This window comes from Gnatocerus cornutus, chromosome 8 (assembly GCF_029298725.1).
Source record: "Gnatocerus cornutus isolate USDA-ARS CGAHR chromosome 8, icGnaCorn1.1, whole genome shotgun sequence".
Classification (NCBI taxonomy): domain Eukaryota; kingdom Metazoa; phylum Arthropoda; class Insecta; order Coleoptera; family Tenebrionidae; genus Gnatocerus; species Gnatocerus cornutus.
Genome location: NC_142240.1, coordinates 12,627,842 through 12,652,462, shown reverse-complemented (window position 1 = coordinate 12,652,462; position 24,621 = coordinate 12,627,842). Strand labels below are relative to the sequence as shown.

The following is a 24,621-nucleotide window of genomic DNA, read 5'->3' as shown; positions in this document are numbered from 1 at the left end:
GGCCGTGATTTATCGATTTTGTTGAAAATAAAAGATGTCATTTTTCCCACTGCTCGCTAAATAATTTAATTCTGTCATCCGACTGGACGCGACAATGATTAATGCCCATTTTGTTGGTTGGGAGTGAATTTATGGTAAAAAATAAATTTTAATGAATGCGTAGGCAGTGCACTAATTCTGATTGAGTGGAGGTCGCTGCATAATTACAAGAAAATAACTCGGCGTAACTCCGATTAATTCTGTTGTAAGATCTTACCAATCTCCGTAAAAAATTCTTTGTTTTGTTGGCGGTGCAATACATCAAGTTCACGGCTTGGTAATTACATTTAGAGACTTTTTTCTTCAGCTATTGTTTTCGCTCTTGCGACCGAAAAAATTGTTATTGAACGGCCTGATAAAGCGTAACGAAAGAGAGAGGGTTTTTTCGGGGCGATTAAAAACGCGGGGCGTTATTTGTTTAGTTTCAGAGAAGATTGATGGATTATTATGAATGCAATATTCTAATGATAATCAAATTGGATTTTGTTCCATCTTGTGGGTCGCACTAATCCGATGTTATCGCGTTACAGGCACGTTCCGTTATCGATTCTGACAGCAGTAATAATGGTAATGACAATAATAAATGAATCGATCATTAAGCGAATTCATCGAGAGTCAAAAATAGCGAGTCCAGACCGGTTCCACACACGGGGACTTCGTCAATACCGTAAATTATTCAACAAGAAGCAAATCCACTTTCGATTTCGTTAATCGCTGAAAGTAAGAGTACGCAGACTTTCTTTTGGTGTTCTAGTCTGTATTTTTTATAACTTACGTAATAAGTTATAGAAATCGCCCGTGAAACAACCCCTTGGAAATTGTTTTGTTGCCTTCCCCAATTGAAAAGTAATTTCGGCTGAAGCGGACACTGTAAAACTTTCATCTCGAAACTCCCCGAATCCTTTGGGACTTCCAAACTCTGCTCCAACTCTCAAAGAAATTAATGAAACGAGCATAGATGTCGAAGAGAATTAATTTGTTTAACGCCCGTATTAGTGCAGCTGCGTTTTTTTCAACAGACATGCGGGCATGAAGATGAATTTCGTCGTTGGGAAAGGCATTAAATAACCATTTGACGCTATATTTGTTTTTCGTCAGCGTTATCGAAAACTAATATGCGTTCTAGAAACCTTCCTAAAGTTATGCTTTGATAAGATTTTCTTGTTTTTCTTATTGTTTCAAAGCGGTACTGGTAAAAGGAATCTTGCTTAATCACCCGTCACGTCAACTTGTTTACGAAGAGACTCCTATTGATCGATCTTGGAGCTTTTGCACGATGAGGGGTCACTAAGTACAGATGCCAAGCTCCAATTCGGGCAACAATACATTTGAAATTAAATATAATTACAGGAGAATCAAAGCGTTGTTGGCGCATAATTCAATTGGAAATTACCCATCATATTATAATCAGATTATATTTACAAAGCTATCATTTTGTAAATAATTTAGCGGAATTGAAAATAAATTGGAAATAATCTCCGCCAGCGTCTGGGATACTAATTTTCCGCCATTTAATTTAGTTGCACTTTTTAAACAGTAATTAATTTCGCGTTTATTGCGGCTACGACCCCGCTTGTAAAGAACAATATGTTCACGCCCATGAATATTTATAATTGTTCGTGTATGAAGTTAGTCGTTTCGTAATCGACCCGGAAATTACACCTGTGAATTTTTGGGAAACTCTCACCTTAGTCCTGCGTTATGACACTGAAGAATGACAAGATTTTGCGCAAACGTACTAAAAAAAAATACTGAAAATGTGAGAGGGAGGATTTCTACGTTTAAACACTGACACAGAGAAAGTGTAATTAAATTACGCCAGATGACGATGCCGTAAGTGATTTGTCTGTTATTCCGCGGAAAAATGAATTTAATTATAAAGCAACGTGCACGGAATTTTTTGTGCCATTCACCTTCAAAGTTTATTTCATTTACATTCATTTGCACACGAATGGAAATTCGTCTTTTAAGCCCACAGACAACATTTTGTCTAAACAATTCTAGGTATAGAAAAGCAACTCGTGGAGAATACCAAGTCGGTTGAATACCACAAGCGTTCAGGTAACAATAAAGAACGTGGATGAATCAGTGATTGACGCAATCAGTTTCATGCTTTATAGTGTTAAAAAAATAACGATAACCTCCGTGTGCGTCGTGAGAGCTGCAGGTATGAAAATTTGTTCAGAAATCCTTCCTCTTTATCGTTGTACCGTCAGTTGCAAAGCTGTGTTTCTGACAAGAGCTCCTGGAAATACCTTTTTGCAGAGTAGGTGGGTGTTAAAATTAGAACTGCAATTAATGGGCACAGGCTGAAAGACGTCGCTTTCAATAGGTTCTCGTTTTGTGTGAATGTAAATACACTTCATAAAGTTAGGTTTTGAAACTAAACAAATCGATAGCGAATGGAATTTTGACGTGCTTTTATCTAGGTGACAATTCAGGCTATTTTAATTATTTCACGTGCAATTCGAGATGTGGGATTAAAAAAAATATATAAAATGCGCCAAGTATGTAAAGTAGGGCATCCAATATTGCGGTATTGCAGGTATTATCGGTTATCTGCATAATAGCAACACCTGAGCTGGAACAATTATGGATTTTTATTTTTCTGTTCGCGTTAAATTACAAGACAATGGGTTAAGCAAATGTTATCCCAAATGGTGGAAATTAGTTTCGGTAAAAGGTCGCTTTGCCATAACTAAATCTATAAACAATAAACCGCCTTGTTTAAGCAACGCGCACGTGTAAGCAAACACTGATACATATTTTAAAATAAACATTTTTATACGTCAGTTCTTTTCCGGCATGTTATCGATTGTAGCGATTTCCACTTGTTGATAGAATCCTCGTGTGGGGCATACGTCCCGAAATTCAATGCATTTTTATGAATTCGATTACGTCCAAAATAAATGTGTTATTTATGAGGGCGTCGTCGGCGTCGCGTCGTAGATGAATGCCACGTATGTAATTGATAACTCGCCCGTGGAGTTTGCATAGCACACGTAACCTTATACCCAGATCACCTGAGAACAGATAAAAATCGATAATAATACATTATCGTCGGTCTATCCGCCACCTCTCCCTATTTTACGGTATTGTTTTTTTGTTTACCTTTCCGCCAGAGTAATAAACGCGAATTATATTAACCAAACACGGCGGAAAAACAGACGTAGATAAGGGACGACAAAGGGCTTTTCGGGATTCTAATGGTGATGACAAGAATGATAATTAATGCTCGTTTCATCCAAGACGACGCCCTTGTTTGCTAAATGATTTCGTACAAAAAATATCTCGTTTAACCATTCTTTCTCTCTTCGTCGAGTGCGTTCGTTGACTCTGCGGGTATTGTCGAGGTTTTTTGCGCTTTTTCATGGTCATGGTTTTGTCGAAATTTTCCATCGTTCTGGTGCTGCGCGGGAAAACGAAGAAATTTGCAGAACGAGATAGAAAGAGAGAAAAAGTAAAGGCGGATGTGGCTCAGGGACGGCGCCGGTTCATATCACAGGTTTACCTTCGATACTTGGGTAGCCTACACGTTTTGAATTTTTTCCTGCAAAGGTTGGAAGACGATGCTTTCACTCCTTGGTTCTAGTTTAAGGATGCTTTTCCAAGAACAAAAAAGTCACCAGTTCGATGACCGGTCTTTGTTTCAAACAATTAGTAAGGTCTTAAAATGTACCTTCATTCATAGACCATAACTGTACCGTTTAAAATCTCCGATGGATATGAAGGCGGCGGTAATATCGTGTGTAGGAGGCATTCATTTCAAATATGTACAGTTTTTTTATGAATCATATACATCCTAGTGCATCAGGGTTTTTAACCGCAACTACGTAAGCTCTTTTGTGTGTCTTGAAGCAGGAACACACAATAAAATTCTACATACCAAGCAGGGTATTACTGCTTCCTGCTAAGGCCACGTTCATTCAACATCAAACAGAGTCAATAAAATTTATGCACTGTGGCCGTATTTTTGTGAAAATACCTACACCTTTGACGTCGTAATGAACGTTTGAAACTGCTGACAAATGTCCGCAATTATGTCGAGATATTTTTATTCAAAATAAGTCAAGGACAAGACAAGGAGCCGAATCTTTCGGGCTTGGTCACTAGGTAACATGAGACTGATGTTTGAAATATCAGGGCCGGTCATTTTCTTTTCTCGAGGTCGTACCATAATAATGTATTTATTTTAGGCACATTTTTATAAGGAAAAAAGGTCAAGTTTAACAGAACATCTATGCGATTCTCCATGTTATGTCTTTACGAGCGTAAAAGGCGAGTTTTTTCGAAGTGAATTTGCATGCACATTTAGATGTTCGTGTGTGGTTTGTCACGGTGTTCCAAGCATAGAAAAGCAGATGCAATCTGTGTAACGACCTTTAACTAGTTTTTGTGTAGTTTTATCAAATAATACTGCTTTTTACGATAAAAAGAAAGTACATATGCGATTTCTCTGTGTTGGGGCTTTAGTTATGACCGAGTGCTAGACTGCAGTATTGTTCTCCAAAAACCCAACCCAATGTAGCCCAATAAGGCAACTCAGTCCAGAACTACTATGATTAATATTCTGTCTGAGCAGCCATCAGATAGTCCCTAAATCGTATGACCGATCTCAGGTAAAACCGTCTGACCGTTTATCACATAAAAACACGTCTACATTCACACAGCCTTGGTTAAACCCGCTCTTTTTGTTATTACGGAAAGTGTGCTTAGAGATCAATCATAAACGACCTTTTCTCGATGGGTGTTCTCCATTCTACGATTCGTTTTCGATAAGAAATTTGTTTGTTCAATTTATCGTAACGATTTCTATTATCAAGCATTGGGCCATGCCAAGCCTGACCTTCCTCGTAGAGTACCGTCGAAACCAGAGAAATTTTAAGTATGTGGTACAAAGGGGTGGGTCTTGCGCCGTCATTCTCGTTACCCAACAAAGAAGTAGGCCGCAGCGGTCCGCTGATCAACAGTGATATTGCACGAGTACCGAAAGCGATCAAGGCCATCGGCCGCGCCTGAAACTTCTTCGGTTCGAGGGGGCTCAGATCGGGCCGATAGAGGGGGTCTAATATTAGAGAAATGTCTTCAAGTCGACGTAGTCTACGTCGCGTTTATGCAACGGCACGAATCCAAGGTAGATGTACTTTCACTCGAGAGTTATGTTGCGCGGTTGCGTAACATTAACGGAAACAATATACCATAGTGTGTACATCTGGCGGCGGCGCTGGTCGACCATCTCGCGCGCGTTTTAGTGCTGAAACGCTCAAATGAAGGTGTAGAAAGTGAAAAGTCAGGACTTTGTGTTTGGATTTTTCGTCTCAATGGATGAGGTAAATCTGGTGGAGGAACAATAGCCCTAAAAGCTTTGTTAAAACGAAGATAAGACAGTTACGACGGGCGAGTTTAATTCGATTAACTCTGTGATCGGCTTAGACTTAAATTAGTGCCATCGTTGACATTGGGTCAGGTTAGGTTGGGTGCAAATTTTCTGGCATGCGTTCACAGGCAGTAATAAATTAAAGACGACACCAGCAAAACAAAGCGGTATTTATAAAGTACAACAAGCAACACTAGTTTATTAATAGGCCCAATCAACAAATTGCTTGTATTTTTATTGCTGCATCCTTATCTCTCAGTAAACAAACATTGGTCAACGGACCAAAATCTAAACAGCGTGGACAGATTAAATTGTTGTTGAAAACTTTTGTTGTTATTGGCGTTAGCTCTAGTTACCTATCAGCCTGCCTTGTTACAAATGTTATTAAAATCCCACTTCTTTTTATCAAAAGTAAATTAAAATTATACCACGCGATTTGTGTCGGTAAATGACACTTCAATAGACTACTTGAACGTCAGTTATAGTGATAAGAAAGCTTGTCCATAAACTGTTTTGAAAGGTCCATATAATATAAATTTATGACTGCAAAATTGTGGCCTTCGGCTAAGGACAGGAGGAGTTTTCTTCCATAAATCTCAATAATATCTCAGTTTTACTAACTTCAAGACACTTTTATTGATATTTAGCGATTGAATACAGTTCTTCAGAAGACCTCTTTCTAAATTTTGAGTTTCATCATTTCTGCGGCCGCAAAATGAAAGAAATTGAAGGATAAAATGAAGAGAATTTCAGAACCGGCGGCCGCGAGGTCGTTTTTTCCGGTGTGAGATTGGGCCTGCCAAGTCGCGTTTTTTCTCGTCTTAGCAAATGAAGAAATCTTGTCGCTCCACCACGGTTAATAACTCCGACCTTTGCGCTGTCAAATCAACTGTGCAATTTGGGTAAATGTCAACGTCTTTTTTATGCTGGTGGCTTTATCTGAGACCACGCAGTGTATCCGAGCGTGGGTCTTTGTCAGTCGTTAGTACAGGAACGGTCGCCGGAAGTCCGACACTTGATTTCCGGCGTAACGCATACAAACACACACTCTGGAGCAGATGTCGGGGCGTGTGCGTTACAAAACTTAAAAACTTTTAATATACGTTACTTATGCGAATAACCGACCGTAATAAAGGCGGCTTCACAACGGTCGGCCGTGAAACCATTTCCGCGTGAACGATGCTGATGCACTTTCACTTTGGAAAGTCACTCCCTCGCCAAAGGCTTCCAGATTCTCGCAATACGTCATTAATAGTGTTATGTAAATGCGAGTTTGATTGTAATTGGAGAGACGTAACTTGACACACAACGATCCCACGTTGGTAGGTCGAATTGATTTCACTCGACAAATTTCTAAAGTGCGCTTAGCAAAAGTGGAGATGCATCATTTATGCACACCTTGTATCTATTTTGTATCTAAGGTTTATTTAGAATGAAGTGTATTGTTTTCACCACCATAAATTACTTTTTATTTGGAGAAGTAATGGCCGACCGAATTGGATGAAATAAAATTAGTTTATAGTTTTATATCCTGTTTAGTGCACGGTTAATGGACGTTTCGAAATTCCATTTAAACACTTTCGGTCGTTCACTGCTTTATGAATTCTGTTCTGTTTTGTTCGAGATATTAAATAATAAATGAACACATTACAAAGCGCGGTACTAAACTTACATTGTCTCTCAAATTGAATTAAAAAGTAGGTTTCTTGTTCAAGAACAAAGTGACAAATACAAGTCGTGCTGGATGGAACGGAGTTAAAAATAACTCGAGTAGTTACTACCGTCATTCAGATGTCTCATATTCACTTTATGTTGCACTGGATATTATTAAAACCTTCATAAATTGCCTTTACTACTGGCACAAACTTCAAAAATACAAATTTATTACAAAACGCGAGTGAATCAAGTAAATTTTCATTAAAGAGGAGGTGATGGAGTGTGGCAACTTTAACAATGAAAGAATAACTTTGATCCAAAAAAAGAGCGCTGAATATTCCACAATTAACACGTTATAATACAACCTCGTCTAAATGTTTTCAGTGTGACACATTGTCTTGTAACATTACCTAAAATGTACATCTTACTTCAGCTGTCCTTATTTAGTAATCATTCACGACACAAATTCTTTTAATGGGGAATTTACAATTTTATTTGATGATAAATAGCTTGTAAACAAGCGGACAGTCCCATTTTCCAAAAATTCGTTTTGTTTAGTACTTGACTGCTAAAATCTGCATGAGAGGACTTGTCAACTGCCGCCAAAATTCGCTAACAAAGCGGGCCACCCGGAGCGAGCCGAAAAGTCTCAATAATAAGGGGCCGAATTTGGCCAGCATATGGCGCCTATTTTTGTATGGAAAGTTCGTAAGTGATTTATACATCCAAGAGGAATTTATACAAGAACGCGACCTTATTTCCCAACGACGTACAGAAATAAACTTGTCAAGGACCGTAACTGACGCCGTACAGACCTAATGCTGGGTTCACACGTTAACGTAATGTGGCCCTTTCCGTCCTCCACCTTGAACCAAATGAAAACCGCGAACAAAGCCGTGACGTTCCAGTAGTTTATTAAACCACACAATCAAGACGACAATGACCGTGTTGAAGTGGCCGTGAACTCGTGGAAATTTTAATGACCCGCATACACATCCTAATATTGAATCCCCACAACAGCTCATTTGTCTGTTTATTGTGAACAAGGCTTAATCTTTTCTAAGAAGGTTCCGACGTGCATGCGTACTTGGGGGTCTTATCTTTCACGACGACAACGACAACGTGACCGTCTGTCTGCGCCGGCACCCCCGAGAAATAAAAATTTATCGGTTATATCAAGTTGAAGGCCGTTTCACACCTTCGGGCGGATTGACCCGTAAAGCACCATCTGGTGATGATTAAAAGTGACAAGTTGCGGCGGGATCGTTTAAAATGATGGAACGTTTGATTTTAATCGGAAATGGCGTTTTTGCAGACTGTCAATAATTCATGATGTTCGCAACAGATGTACCAATGACATTAAAATTTCAAATGTGCTTATTATTTGAAATGGCACGTCAGCAGATTATGTCGGAGATATTTCGTTTAGGTTTACATGATGCTGGATTTAATACAGTAGGATTGACATTTGTCATCCTGCAGTGATAGGATTTTCGAGGTTTTAAATGAAATTAATTTTGTTTTGAGGCTGATTAAACTGAGTTAAGACAAAGCACGTATCCTGTGGCATTTGATCGATTCTTTTCATTAAGATATTTCATGGGGGCTAATTAAATCTCATAAATAATTGAATTTGATGTTGACATTTAATCGTTAACCGGTTTAATTGGAAACGTCAGTCACTTTGCAGTCTTCGATTCTTGAGTCGCAAAATGTCGCTTAAAAATTGCACCTTAATAGGGTAGTGCGAAGACAAGGTTTTCATAATTAACAATAAGCTTTTTTAATGTAGCCGGAGCGTTTACAATGTTAGCACTTAAGTGGTAATGAACCGAGGGTGCTAGATGTAAATGTCGGTTTCTTGTCGCCAGAATTCCGTTTAGACAATAAAAAACCTGTTATTCCGAAAGTTAACTTTTGGGATTAACTTTCCAATGGTTGCCTGCAATAAAAAGGATAATGGTCAGAGGTTTACAACTTCTTCGAAAAGACCTGTCAATTTGGAGATTGAAGTTTTGCATGTCGGCAAACAAATTACACCCTAAACGCGTAGGCTGTCGTTGGTTTTTAATGGCAATTTTCTTATAAAAATACCCTTTTAGAATCGTTCCTAATTTGGCAGCAATTTTGATTTCGCCCACATTTCCGCGTGTTAGTCGCAGTCATTATCAGAGGAAAAATACGTGGGTTATTTGTTTTAGTGGCGCACCAACGCCGTTAGATATTTTATGAGAGCGGTGGGTGGGGAAAGCCACCCCGGAATTCTCTATAAGTTATTCGCTGTTTTAGTGGGGGAATTCGCGTCGCTAATGTTTTCATTAAAGGGCGATCCTCATTTCGGGGTGTTATTTTTCATCGTTAGCAGGGTCTTAAGACTGTGGAGAGAGTTAGAGGGAAAGCATCCCGCGACAACAGTAATTTCCGGTAGGAACCAGGTGCTAGACGAGGGCAATAATTTGCACGAAACGTCCAAAGCGAGCGAATCTTTCATTCATTATCGTTGATTGCCTAAACCGTAATTAATTGAAAACCGGCGCCGCCACTGACTTTGAAAAAAAATCTAATCTCTCTCATTTCTTCCTTCCGATTCCGGCGCTATCGCTCGAAACGTCCATATTAAATTCCGTTTTATGTTGGCTTGAGCATTCATTTTCATGGGGGGTGGCTTAAGAAAATCCTGGCGGCTTTTATTTCCCCTTGTCCCTTGAAATTTGGAATTTCGTATATGTGCCCATTTAATGTTTCCTTCCGCAAGTTGAAAAGAACTCAGGTAAAGCAATTAAGGGCTTTTAAGGTAAAATTTTCGAGTGTGTGTCAATTTTGAATGGCCAGGTGCCTCTTCATAGCGCACAAAGCGTTCTTGAAATTTCATTAGCGCCGCCATCTCAGACAGAAACAATCATTTCAACGTATAGCCGCAACAGCCTAAAAGCCTTTTCTCACGCTTCATTATAATCGAAATTTTTTATTCCTTCTTTGTGGCGCTGCACCTCAGGGCTCCCTCATGCGGAAAACGGAAAGGGCGCAGACTTACACAATTACCAGCACTTAACTGTGACTTAACTTTGTTCTGAGGTCGAAGGGTACCTAATCTTCTTCGGCTTCCGGCCCTAAACAACATCAACGTGTTCACACCCAAAAGATGTCTTCGACCAGGTCCCCGTGTCATAAATCTGTACAAAGTTTCAACAAGTTAAGCTGCCGGAGTAGAGTTAAGACTCGCTCCGGAGAAGATGAAATAAACATTTACCTGACGTCTTTGTTGAGAAATTGGCGAGTTTTTGGCCTCGAAGGTAATTTGAGATGATGGCTGTCCCAGAACTTTTAGAAGGAATTCTTTGTTCGCTTTCGGTTCTTTCTTCACAAAGACGAACAAATCTACGAGACAAGCCACAAAGCACGCGTCTTCTTATTAGAGTATGGATTTTACGTCCATGACTCAGACCTGGTGATAACAATTTTTAACATTTTTAACGACTTCACGTCATGTATGGTGCAGGTCGTATCTTATTGTAGGAGGACACAGCAAAATATATCGGTACATTAAATGTGAAAATTGTTGCTCATTTTACGTGCCAGCCAATTTTATGCTTGTTATATACAGGGTGGCTCCCCTTGGGGGTTTAGATAAACTTAAAAATTAAAAAACAAGTTATGTCACTCCTACCGCAAATGTCTTTTCAATTTGTTTCTCAGAAAGTTGTTTTGTAAAAAACCTACACTGCTTTTTATCTAATTTATTTGTTAATTCATTTTTAATTATCCACCTAAGTATAGGAAAGGCGAAAACACGCCAATGCACTATTGGTTCTTTGTCTATAAAGATTAAACATTTAATTTAAAGTTTGAATCAATATCGAATTTCAAAAAGTAAACCACAATAACGGGGTAAGTTTTGCATATTTTAAAGCTTTATGAAAGTTTTCCGATATTGATTTGGGCGGAGGAAAAATTTAATTAAACCTTAAGTCACATTGGAGGCGGTTATAAAAAAACCATGCACATTATTCATTTTGCTGATAACGTGATATAATTTCGTAAGATAACGAGTTGGGTAATTGCTTTTTTTAATGCAATGACGTTTCAATAATCCATAAATCGTGGTAGATTTGCGGTTGTGTCTAACCGTCGTTTCCGAATAAATTTGCTGAACATCCTCTGCTATGAATATGCAGGAAAATATAGAACACGCTCGTTTTTTCGATAGTCAAAAAAGAAAATGCACGTTTCACTGGCTTCAGCTCAAAGAAGAGCGCCAACACATGGATGTGAAACCGACTGTGGAACCAGTATCTGAACTAATCTTCTTGGAATTCATCTACCTGTATTTTTCGAGTTTAACTTTAGCCTTCCTAACACAAGAGCACACAGGTAGAAACCGTTCCAAGAATGTCCGACAGTTTGAATTTTCCTTCGTGTTTCGAATTCTCCAAAAATTTGGTAGGAAATTCGGGTCATGAACCGGATGCGTGATAATTTCGTTCAACATCTTTATAAAATCCAAGAAAAATATTGAATTATTTTTGGTTACTTCATACAAACATTTTATTTATAACTTGTCTGGATCAGTCGATACAGTCAAGCTGAGAATATAAATTATTAAAAGCGATGGATTGCATGTCTTGCGGTAACGGCTGTAACGTCGCGCGCGCGGCTTTTTCTTAACCGTCCACGTTGTCTTCATTAACGTAAATGTTTTGCCGCGGAAATTCACGCGCCAAACGCTCATTTTTGTTTAATATGATGGTTTTTATTCGCCGATACCTGCCTGACGTTAAGAAGGGGTGGTAGGCCCTCTGAGTTTACCAGTTTGTACAGGGGAGGGGTGAAATATAGCCGCATTTGGATCCCCTCGACTAGTTCTTATTTTATTTAACATCTGCTCGTTTCGGAGGCCGGAGGTCCGTTCGACCAAAGTCGTTTCAATTTTTAGTAGTTAGTGGTGTTTTGTTATGGATGTTGATGAAGTTGATTAAGTTGATTATTTTTAAAAAAGTGTCATTGTTGGGGATTCTTTTTCACGTTGTTTATTGTGAGTATACTTTGGGTTTTATCGATTACGCGGGAAAGCGCGTGATGATAACATACACTAGGAATTAATGCGGTATAAAATGATTAGCATAGCATTGGAATTTTCCGCAAATTATCCTGCTGGCATGGATTATTTTGCTAATGGTCGTGGTATGTACACGTACTGGTTCATTAGGCCCGATGGAGTCTCATCCATTGTTTTAACACCTCGTTTTTTGTCTATGTATGTAATCATTATTAGATAAGCCTTCAATATAAAAAGTATCATACTTAACACTACAATGCGCAGTGCATTTTAGCCAGGTATCGATTTCATCACTGCAATTCCTGCAATTCCCCTGTTCAAAACTTCTCATTCTAATTATTTTCGGTCCACTACAACACAAGCTCTAGTGGAAAATTGGTATTTTCGAAGCCCCCACGACAAATTAATTTTGTCGCAAAAAGAAAAAAAAAGTTTTTTTTGAACCGTAAATATGGAATAGCGGGAAAGAGGCGGTGAAATTATGACCCTGATGCTGTTTATTAACGTTTTTATCTGCCGGTCATCATAGGAAACGTCGTTACATGCCTGATTAATTACAATCGCTCGCTATCAACTGCCATTCTGCATACGTGCTTCAAATTTCCACTTCCAGTAATAATACGGTTTCAGTAATGATGGTATTGCTACTTAATCAAGACGGAAAGTTTTTAAGCTGAGCCCATTTTCACATATCAACTTAATTGGGACATTAAAATTGAGAGGTTAAACCTTCATAGATGAGATGGGTCACAAAGAGTCGTGATTTATTAATGTTTGAAGCTGCGTTGGCTAAGATCTGTATTTCTGAATGAGTTTTTATAGAATCGATCGTGTAATTCGCCAAGACAAAACGTTGTCCATTCATTTACTTAACGGAGTCTTGGCAACAGGTAGCGCGAATGACGCAGTATTGTGGCAAAGCAACAAACAACGACCGAACGAACGCACAAAGATATCGAACGGCTGGACACGGCTGCGACTGCATTGCTGGCGGCGGCGGTGGCGATGGTGGCAACGCCACAAGCTCGGTTTTATTCTTGGCAGGTGTAATGTATCTGTAAATGCGGCTTCGTTGTACGTTTGGAGTGAATGTCGGTTTTGGGCCAGTCGAGAGAGGCAGCCACCTTGTTGCAGCAATAATTCAAGTCGGGGTTGCAGCCCTCACAGCGTTACCTAGGCAACAGCATTAGTCCCCTCGGTCGGCACATCGATCGTCCGCCACCTCCTCCTCTTTCCGCGCCAGACACGTCTAAACACTTCGCCCCCGCGCGATTTGACAGCCCCAGGATGCACCCGGTCGACCGACGCCGCTGATTCATCGGTTCAACGCTGCAGTCGGGGATGAATAAATAACGGTCGCGCCGCCACCACTGCCGCCGCCATAACGCGTCGCGTTCGATGCCCTCTCGCACTCATTCACGTTTACGTTGCTAATTCAGGATCTGATTGTTGCAGGGATGACGGGTAACTAAAGATGGCATCTCCGACTCCTTCACTTGAATCACTACCACGAGCAAACTCGATTGGATCGTTTGGTGACCAAGCAGACTATTTGTCCCTGTCTCCTTTGGAGGATTCCCCATTGTCAGTAAGCGGTTCGTCACCACCAGTCAGCGATTCCGTCGATCGAGACAGCGACCCCTCCGAACTCCATTGCCAGCAGTGCCGCGAACCTGTGGCGGATCCCAAACTGTTGGCTTGCTTCCACACGATCTGCAATCTTTGTCTCGAGAAGAACAAGCTTATCTGTCCCCGGTGCAACGCGGAATCGATCGAAGGCGTTCTCAATAGTCTTCTCTTCAGCTCGGATTCAACGACAGACTCGTTCCATCCAACAGTCCGTTGCACCGGCTGCAAGACCAAGAAATTAGACGCGGTTGCCCGCTGCGTCGATTGTGCCAATTATTTGTGCCCGAACTGCGTCATGGCTCACCAGTTTATGCACTGCTTCGAAGGCCATCGAGTCGTCAACCTGAACGAAATGAAAGAAGAATCTAAGAACGGCCTGATCTCGAATTCCTCCATCACGAACGGTGAAAAGAACACGGTCTGTCCCAGGCACAAAGGCGAGCTTCTGAAATATTTCTGTCGCACTTGTACGATTCCAATATGCAAGGAGTGCTTGAACTTGGAACATCCCGCCGGTATTCACGAATACGAACATATCAGCGAGGCAGCACCGAAACAAGTAGAAGCTATTCAACACGCCGTGCAAGAGGCCAAAACCAAAGCCACCGATATCCGTAACATTCTCAAAAATGTCGAACACGTATCCAGCCGTCTGCAGGTCCAATACCACAAAGCCCAGAATGAAATCAACGACACGTTCATGTTTTATAGGTCAATGTTGGAGGAACGAAAGCAAGAATTGTTGAAAGAACTCGAGAGCGTCTTTTCGGCCAAGCAGATTTCGCTGGGAGTAGCCACGCAAAAGGGCCAAGAAACAGTCGAACAAATTTACAAAACTTGCGAATTCGTCGAGAGACTGAACAAATGCGCGACAATTGTTGAAATTTTAATGATTAGGAAATTGTTAGATACGAAATTGCAAGGCCTTTTGAGTTATAACATAGATCAGAGCGTGCAATCGGCATGCGAATTAGAATTTGTCTCGAATTATCAAGCGATTCAAGTGGGCGTCCGCAACACGTTTGGTTACGTCCGCTCGAATTCTGAAGCCGTCGTAGGACCAAGTAAGCAACCACCGATCGCTCGTCCCACTGGAGGGTCGAGTTCGAGCGGAAGCAGCGTCAATGGGAGTTCCGGGAGCTTAAACGGTGGCATCCACTGTCCTTTTACCATTTCTGGCTCAAGTCAGTCCACCTCCCCGTTCGAATCGAACATAATCAGCAAAAGATTCAGTAGTGCCAACAGTTTGGGACCGTTTTCAACGACAATCGGTGATTTGAATCTCAACGGTATCAATCCTTACGAAAAATGGTCAAATGGAGGTACCGACACCATGTTCCAAAATGGTACCAGTGATCCTTACTCTTTAACTAGTGCCGGACACACCGATCCCATGCTCGATCTCACATCGAAATTGATGTCGACGGCGATATTCCCCCCAAAATCTCAAATCAAACGTCAAAAAATGATCTACCATTGTAAATTCGGCGAATTTGGAGTGATGGAAGGACAGTTTACGGAACCAAGTGGCGTCGCGGTCAACGCGCAGAACGACATCATCGTCGCCGACACGAACAACCATCGAATTCAGATCTTCGACAAGGAAGGCCGCTTCAAATTCCAATTCGGTGAGTGCGGTAAACGCGACGGTCAACTACTCTATCCTAATCGTGTCGCCGTGGTCCGTACTTCCGGAGACATCATCGTCACGGAACGCTCTCCAACTCACCAGATCCAGATCTACAACCAGTACGGACAATTTGTGCGAAAATTCGGCGCCAATATCCTTCAACATCCTCGTGGCGTGACAGTCGACAATAAAGGTCGCATTGTCGTCGTAGAGTGTAAAGTGATGCGCGTTATCATTTTCGATCAGACCGGGACTGTGTTGCAAAAATTCGGCTGTTCGAAGCACCTCGAGTTCCCCAACGGTGTAGTGGTCAACGACAAACAAGAAATCTTCATCAGCGACAATCGCGCCCACTGCGTCAAGGTGTTTAGTTATGAAGGTGTTTATCTGCGACAAATCGGAGGCGAAGGCATCACCAACTATCCAATCGGTGTTGGAATCAATGCCAACGGCGAGATTTTGATTGCCGATAACCACAACAACTTCAATTTGACCATCTTCACGCAAGAAGGACAGCTGGTTTCCGCGTTAGAGAGCAAAGTCAAGCACGCCCAATGTTTCGACGTCGCACTAATGGACGATGGCTCCGTCGTGCTGGCAAGCAAAGATTATCGCTTGTACATCTACCGTTACGTGCAGGTGCCCCCCATCGGCCTGTAGACGGAACGGGAGCGTCACGAGACAGGGTCTCCAGCAGCCGTTCCCGACACCTTTTTGTTGATGCATTTTTGAGCGAAGCGTTCGGATTGCTGGTCTGTTATTACTATTTATCAATTTACAAATTTAGAGTTGTCCAAAATTGTAACGATGTCAGTCGTCATAGTTTTGTATTGTACTTCACAATGTTGATATTTTTTATTGATAGTATGTACGATATTTGACGATGCGTTTGAGACAGGAAGCCTGCCTGCTCCTTCAAGGGAGCGCGGCCCGTCACCCGTGTTGAATGACCAATTCTATCACTAATTAAAAACAGGGATATTATAATTCACATTTTAGAAATGTTAAAGAAATAATAACCAAGCAGCATAGCGGTGCCTGGGCCATTGTTGTATTTAAGTCGAGCATCAATTTCCGATACGATATGATGATCTATTTTAATATGCGTGTATGATGTTGTGTATGTCCTTTTAGTATAGCGCGTTGTTGTTTGCGGGATGCCGCGTTGTTAGCGACCCTAGTCACCCACGAACTGTAATTCAAACAGTTTATTTCTTCTATTATTATTATTATTGATGATTTTTTATTATATCCCGATTTTTGTATGTTTTTTTTTTGTATTACTTTTATAACTACCGTGCTTTGTTCGACACCGTAGCGTGCCGTGCCCCCAACTTCCAGTCGCTCGGGCGTTGTTTATTTTTAGTTTTGTTATCATTTATAAATAGTGGTATTATTACACCATATCTCTATTTAAGTTAGAAACAAGCGAAACCAACGTAGGAAGAAATTGCAATTCTCCGTGTGGTGCATGCAATATACTTCTCTCTTCCTCCTGATTTTTATTATTATCATTCATATGAGTTAGTTGTAGCAGTAGAAATATATTTGTTTGTTGATGCTGCCGAGTTTAAGATAGTGACGCCGACCGCACGGAGCATGCGTGCGGTCGTGCAGCGCGTACGCCGCCGTCGGTGCCGCCGCCGCCGCCGCAGGCGCGCCCTACAAGACTATTTACTTAGTAGCTAGGGTTTTATTTTAGTTAGAGATGGTGAGGGCGAGCGGGCGGATGGCGTCGCCGTCGTCGCCAGCGTATTCTTTTTATGTTTATTCTCTCTTTCTTTTCTTCGATCGTGACGCCCCTCGCCCGCTTTGCCTCGTTCCGTATTATTATTTATATTATTATTATTGTATTGTTGTTTTTTGAAACCGGAGGCGATGATCGCAGAACACGGGGGCTGAGCGATCTCAATCCCACAATTTACCAGCAGTCCCGTGACTTGCGCCGCGCCGCTCTCGTTTGGTCGCCGAAATGTTGTCTCTCGGTGTCTCACCGACAAGTGTTATATATGTTGTTTTTACTGTCTTGTTCAGAGTACGCTCTATTTTTTCTATTGTTCCTGAGACGTCCTCGGTGAGACACCTTGAGAACGGCCGGCGCGGTTGACCCGACCAGGGTGGCTACGGCGCCCCAATGTATTACTAGAATTTTTTTAAAACTTGTTGTTATTATTATTATCTTAATTTTAATGGTAAAATTGTTCTTAAATTAAATGTACATTGTTTTGTTTTCTTTGATTTTTTGTTGTAAATGCTTTTTAATTAATAATACCAATTCTTGCAGTTTTCAGTTATTTTTATTTTGTTTTATTTTTTTCTCTATCTTTCTTTTCGAGTAATGCGCTGTTGGAGATTGCCCCCTTACCTGCATTCCTAGTCCTTCACCGCCCCGAGTGATCACTGCTTCGAGCACGGCACGGCTGTTGATACACAGCCCCTTTCTTCTTTACTATTACTGTACTGTAAACTTTTATACTTAGAAAGTAAGTGATGATATTAATGTATTCCTGCGGGAGCAGCTTGTGTACGTTATTTATGATATATTAAAAAAAACTATTGATATTGAACAATCTTCCTGGGCCCAACTAAGCAAATCCTATATAGGTATAGATATATAGGCATGTGTGATTTTTTTCTTATCATATAGTCATTAGTATTAGTAGCTACGTAGTTTGGATACTTTTAAATGATTTGTAGGCAGTCTCGCTAGAGAGGCTCGCGTTGTGTGAGTTTAAGCGTAAATAAGAATAACGTTTAACAAGATTTAAAAAGCATTTTCGGTAAGACTGATTCAACAACACATTTCTTCTGGTAACGAACTTAGTGATACGCAGATGCAATAGTCCTCCGGAGCGGAGAGGCGGCCGTCCGTCTTTCCAGCAAGATGCGCACAATGGGGCTGCCGCCGTCCGCTCAGGGGTCTGTCACTTGAATATGTTGCGTTTACCTTCATGTCAATTACTCTAGGGAACATTACTCTATTTTATCCACGTGGAGTGTGTACATATGTAGTGTCGTCTCCTCCGGTTCAGCACACCACAAACCGCACACCGCCATCACTTGAAGATCTCTCCCGCCTCACCGCTCCCCTAAGAGTGTCTCCATTTCTCTAAAAAATTTCCGAATCCAACTCGTTGTTTGGCCGTTTCAAGGGCCGCACTCACATTCCCGTCGCACAATCTCTTGTTATTCGCTGCATGAGTTGTTCCAGATTATAAATTTTTATACATTTTGCTCATGTTGTAGATTGTTGTTGTGCACTGTTAATTAATAATGAGCCACGCCGCAGAGTCCACACTTCCGAGCACCTATTCCCGGTATTGCGCTCGAACAGAACCTCTTAACAGACTGTGATTATCGGAAATGCCTTCCCCAATCCCCGATGTTATTGTCACTTTGCACACACCACCTGCACCGGATCGCCGCCGCCACTCGCATCACACTCGCCCACAACTGACGGGATTTTACGCGAATCTACAATTTTTTAAAAAGACAATAGTTGGTCGTTATAACACCACAATATTTCAGGTTCTGGTCACACTCGGTAGTTTGTTAGTCGATGCTTGCTATAGTAGATTTGTTGTTTTTGGGCTGGTGTGATGGTAATAACGTCGCCGCAGCTTCTTTCGCGTCGTCGAACGAATCTGGTGGAGGCGCCGGGTGCCCGATCCGCAAGTCAAAGCGTACGCTCTTCCACCACACTTCTTCGTAAAGTACGAACACCAAAACATTGTACGTGTTGTACTGTAAAAAGGATTAACAAAGAAAAACTTGTACTGACTGTACTGATCACACCAATTCTCCTTGCTTGTTGGCTGGAACCCGCGGACCAAAGCTCGCGCGGACCGACCAAACGTAGCTGCTTACGTCGTATCTAGTCTAGTCGTTTTATATCAAAAACAAAAAATGATATATTGTATTTTTATGTGCTTTGTACGTCCTTATTATGGTTGTATTGAAAAAAAACTGCGACGTATGTCTCTCTCTTTGATAAGGTAGTAGTGTCTAGGTATTTGTTAGGACTGACCGAGTTTATCACATTTACACTTAAGGTTATTGTAACAATACGAGTATTATATTGAGTGTTTTTCTTGTTGTGAGGCCGCACATTCCACGGCGCCCGCGCCTGTTGCGGCTCTCGGGACCGGGGGGCACGCAAGTCTGCGACCCCGAGAGTCTCGCGGGAGCCCGGACGCCACCTTAGCATTAGCCGCTTTGTCCGTCATCATCGTTCCTGCCATAGGTCGCGCAGACAAATCGCAGATATTCTATATTTGATAGCAATAGTGCGTGTTAATACATATATCTGTGTAGTGTGTTGTGTTGGCCACGTGACACATATCGCCGCCGCCGACCGTCGTGTTGTCCCATCACCCCCGATAATGTGCTTCTCTCCGCCGCCACCGCCGCCGCTTGCTTGTCTGTGTCTCGTGTGTGTTTTATCGTTAATTGAGTAGGATTTAATTAGTAGCCGCGAGCTGTCCGCGCCTAAGCTTTTGCTCTTCTCTCAACTGTAAGACTGATGCGTTGTAGTAGGTACTTTATATTTGCAAAATTGAATCAAGGCAATATATATTGTGAGTAATATATATTTTTGAGCTATGTTTGTTACTAACATAATCAATCAACTCGACGAGCGGGTGTAAAATTTAGCCAAAAAAATGATAAAACCATTACCAAAAAAAGTTGATATAATGAGCGTGTTCGTTGACGCAGTAGTGGCCTCTACCGCCGCTTGGCCTAGTGCATGCGCCCTCGCACCCCCACACCAAGTGCACCTCACTCGTTTATTGCGGCAGTGGACAATAACGTTACTCCACTTGTTGGCAACTACTCTATCCAAAGTATTTTCAAAGTTGTTAAATCAAAATGTTACGAAGATAAAATTAAGGTGTTCTTCTCGGTTGAAGTTTTCTTTGGAACTCGACACATTCCGAACAGATGGTTTATTTTGTATATGATCGTTAATATTAATATGAAAAAAATCATTAATTAGTGTGTGAATGTCACTCGATTATTATGGAGCACATTATCTGGCTAAAGCATTACATGTATACACTGTTGGTCCTGTTACAAGAATATCTTGATAATTTATATGTTGTAATGATAAAGTATTTTTAAAAATCGAAAAAAAATGAGACCGTTGTGAAGTCGGCGTCCCCACGTCGACTCTATTATTTGATTATTTGTCTGTTTCTTTTATTGTCGGAAGTTTCTATTTTTCATAGGACAGTTTCTTGTTATTATATAAACTAAGTGTGCCTAGTCAATAGAGTTCAGGTCAATTTTACGAAGTAATTAATATTAAAAACAATGTTGTGCAGTTCCATCGATATTATTAAAAAAGAAAATTGAAAAAACTTGTTTTCTTTTTTACCATTAGTCCATGAGCAGTGAACAGCGCGCCCATCAATTGCGAAAACTTGACCTAACCGACAAAGATTTTTGTGAGGAGCGATGTTGTGCTGGTTGGTATCTTTTTTTGCATCTACTATTCTCACAGCACAGCAGACGCTCCCGACGCATGTTCAGTCTCGCCGTTATGAATTTTATAATTTATTTTTATCATTTAGTCATTCTACTCTATATTGAGTACAATATTTGATGATTAAGTCATATCAGTTTGTTACAAGCGTGTATTATTGCAGTGGTGTATCTAATAAAGCATTTCGTTTGCTTGAAATCATACTAACTTATTTGTAGATTCGATTAATACCCTTTCAATCCAATTTTTCCTTTCTCGTGGTAGTAGCCGAACCTTTAGTAGATGGCACCTATTCTTATTTAGGACATGAGCGTAGACGACAAATAGTATAGTTTTCCTATTAAAACGATACACAGTTTGCTCCCCAAAAACGGCCCCAAATCAGTCTATTTATCGAATTTGACGGTGAGTAAAGTTTACACTTCATACAATAAATTTTTACCCATTTACAATACTTTTAAATAAAAGAACAAACTAAGGTAAGTAAAAAAAACAATTTAAGTCCATTGCACATATTGTTCCCGAAGGCAATTGTTTAAAAAACGTGTTTACAAGCGTTGAGCATTTATCAACCTTGTTGCAACTCAAACCGATGAAGTTATCATAAATATGTAATGGTAATCGTCTGGAAAAACCGCATTGCATTACGCAACGAAAAAAATAGAGTTGTCAAGATTACAATACAAAAAACGAATTCAATTGCTTGCGTTTCTTGGCCTTTAATTAATTATCGAATTCTTTGGACCTTTCAGTCAAAAATAAAAATAATTTAGACAGATGTGGTGCATCCACCATTTTTCAGCATTTTTTTAAATAAATATTTCTCAATTTGTGGTGCTTGCTTTAGACCCAAGAAAATCCCCTTCGCTCCATGCAAAAGTCCCAGCAAAAAAATAAAACAGACTTCTTTGAAAAAAATATCAGCAGATCTTCCTGCGCCACAGACAGGGTTCGAGTTTTATTATTCCATTGTTCTCTTCCTCGGATTTTTCGAAACTAACGACGTAGAAGCCGGATAAACAGGATTTACAATACAAACAACGAACCTGAGTTCGCGAAAGAAACCACACCACATCTTCGTGTTTTCAAATCGAAATGTTACATCTCGAGGCGAACGACACTGAAAATTCTCTGGTATTTAACGAATTAGACACAAAACAACGCGTTGGAACAAAAATTCTTCGTCGCCCCAAGGTAATGGAAAGAAATGGTAATTTGTTTTCTAGACGTGCATCGTCCATAGTTATGCAAAATAAGCAAAAAGCACAGCTGCCGTTGCTAACCAAAAGTTACCTGTACTTGTAATAAGAAAGGTGTAGCTACTGAGGAATGCATCAAATTAAAATTCGGTGGGAGTGTGTGAACAGGATTAAATTTATGAAAAACACAGTAAATTGTGTAAAACCCGCATGGTCTAAAAAACGTAAAAACGGTTTCAAGTAACGTTTGTTATGTAAGGAGAAAAGCAGTCGTCTGATTACAATCAATTCCGGAAACATTTCGACATTCAGACATCGAATATAGAAAACGGAGTTTCGCTTTTGAGCCAAGTTCATGGACGTAAAATACTGTAAAATCTCCAATACACGTGCGTAAAGTTTTTTTTGAATGCTATTTTCTCGCTAGATTATTATCAGCCTAGGTATATACCCGTGAAATTAGCCGCAGACTTTGAACCATGATGGCGTAGCAGATTTAAATAATGACTAATTATGATTCTGTTGCTTACTTCAAACACACGTTTTTGTTTTAATTGATAGTTGCTTCCTTATTACATAAAAGATGATTGTAATTACGCGAGTTATTTAATGCTAAATTTCAGTCGAACGGTTTTTCTCACTTTGAAATATTGTTTCATTATTGTTTTGTACGTCATTAATTAATGCATGATTACGTGATGTGATCAATTCTCTTATTCCATCCTGTCCCAAAGGAATGCAGTTTCATTACAAATCAAATAAGGCCATCGACATTAATTTATCGGTTTTCCAAATATGTAATAAAATTGAAAACAGTCCTGATAAATAAATATTTGTAATACCTAATCCAAAATATCCTCAAATATTGAACAGTCTCCCATCTGACTGCATGGATTATAATGTTAATCTCCTAATCAAAAACGCCAACTGCTGTTCACTTCCAAAGATAAAACCTTTCCAACAATAAAAAAACGACAGTAATATAAAACAGTTTAATAGATCGAATATACAAAAACTACATAAATAATCGCAGAGGTAAAACTAGAGTTTCACAAAAATTGGTACTATGCCTAATCTACATCACAGCACAGTTAAAGCTGATACTTCATTGGCTAAGCCACACATATTCTCATCAATAGCTATGTATAAATAACCATTCTCTCCAAAATCAGGGCCCCAAGTGTTCCTTACAATGTAATGTGGAATATCTGCTGTCAAGTCATATCCTACAATTTGAACAGCATGGTTTAATTTTAGGGGATTTCCATCGCAGTGGTATCTAATAACACCCCCAATGTAGTTCTGCCAAGTTTGGGCATTAATAGCCACGGCTAAGGGGCCGTTTTCTGCTAGAAGTCTCAACATGATATCTTCTATACCTACAAAACTGAAAACATCAATTAGTATTTTATGCATGATTCTGAATTACCACCATACCTGTCACATATAAAACCCTCAATTTGCACCCCATTTTGATTGGATTTACAATGAGGGGCTTTCTTATAATCCCCTTTAGTGTGAAGGGTATAATTTGTATTTTTCAACCAAGTGAGAAGACTGCAAATATCTCCACCACCACACCCAGCATTGTTACCAGCACAATCAATGACTTCTTGGACACTGAAAGTCTCTGTTTTATTGCTCTTGATTGCGTTCATTGATTCTACGGTTTCCACAACTGAATATGCCCAACAAGCCCCACAGCTCCCTTGGTCATTGATTTCAGTGACCACATTCTTGTCTCTCCAGTCAATTTTCTGAGGAAAGGTTGAACGTTGTTCTCTAAAGTTAACTTTCTCGTGATGTTTGGAATGTTTGAATAATCTTTGGCTTAAGTTTAGTTTTAAATGATTGGTGGTAAACTCCTCTGGAAGCAGATCTGAGAATTTTGTCAGTCCATAGTTTGCAGAACCATTAGTTTTGTTATTGTTCAATAAATTGATAGTTTCAAGAGATTGCTAAAAAGTTATATTAAAGATGATGGTGTGGTTAAAACTATCTTACCTTAAATGCCTCTAGTCTCGTTTGGTACACTTGGGGATCATCATAAGACTTATTGAATTGCTTTAAATACTCTTCAAACTGACCCTCAACTTCATCAGGACCATTTATTCTAATAGGAATGAAGAAAAACAACAAGGCAATGTAGACAAAGGCTTGTATGTAAGTTCCCCAAGAAGCCATTCTTATCAATAGTTTAATAAAAACATTGATAACAGAGTTATGTACAGATTGAATTAAATGGAACGAACGGAATGTATCATGATCCCGCCGTGGTTTGAAAGTTCACATTGTCGAACAACGTAGAAACGAATGTAAAATTATAGTTTGTTTATTTTTTAAGCATTTGCCTGACGTTGTCACTGTCACAACATAACCTAACCGAAAAAATCGTTTGATGGTTCCAAACTTAAAGTCACTAGGTAAAACTAAAAAATTTGGGGATTACGCAACATTGCAGGTGCCGAAAAAACTTTCTATGAATGTGACAAAAAAATGACTAATTTAACGTTACTAATATTTGCGAACACGCATTAGGTTGTAAAAAGT

The 24,621-nt window shown here is 40.1% G+C and overlaps 2 protein-coding genes across 4 annotated transcripts in view; one reads left to right on the top strand and one right to left on the bottom strand.

Annotated features, from left to right (window-relative positions):
• The window catches only part of brat (tripartite motif-containing protein brain tumor), a 34,277-nt gene extending 18,127 nt beyond the window's left edge, over window positions 1–16,150 (top strand). For 2 of the 3 annotated variants that reach the window (XM_088043929.1, XM_088043931.1), the window contains exon 2: window positions 13,584–16,150. In XM_088043929.1, the coding sequence (XP_087900055.1) occupies window positions 13,603–16,047 (2,445 nt within the window). In that variant the 5' untranslated portion in view covers window positions 13,584–13,602 and the 3' untranslated portion in view covers window positions 16,048–16,150. Of the gene's footprint in view, window positions 1–5,237; window positions 5,370–13,583 lie in introns of those variants that run through there. The other variant, XM_088043930.1, reaches the window with a different exon arrangement.
• Window positions 16,151–23,049: 6,899 nt separating this feature from the next.
• Window positions 23,050–24,474, bottom strand: LOC148169935 (cathepsin O-like). The gene is made up of 3 exons (XM_088044422.1): window positions 24,076–24,474; window positions 23,509–24,029; window positions 23,050–23,458 (listed from the first exon to the last, which is right to left on the bottom strand). The coding sequence occupies exons 1-3, from the start codon at window positions 24,253–24,255 to the stop codon at window positions 23,152–23,154; spliced, it is 1,008 nt and encodes a 335-aa protein (XP_087900548.1). The 5' UTR covers window positions 24,256–24,474; the 3' UTR covers window positions 23,050–23,151.
• Between the last annotated feature and the right edge of the window lie 147 nt (window positions 24,475–24,621).

Coding starts and splice junctions, on each gene's coding strand:
- LOC148169935 (XM_088044422.1), bottom strand. CDS start 24,255: ATGGCTTCTTGGGGAACTTACATACAAGCCTTTGTCTACATTGCCTTG. Junction 24,030..24,075: donor CGAGACTAGAGGCATTTAAG/GTAAGATAGTTT, acceptor ATAACTTTTTAG/CAATCTCTTGAAACTATCAA. Junction 23,459..23,508: donor GAGGGTTTTATATGTGACAG/GTATGGTGGTAA, acceptor TGATGTTTTCAG/TTTTGTAGGTATAGAAGATA.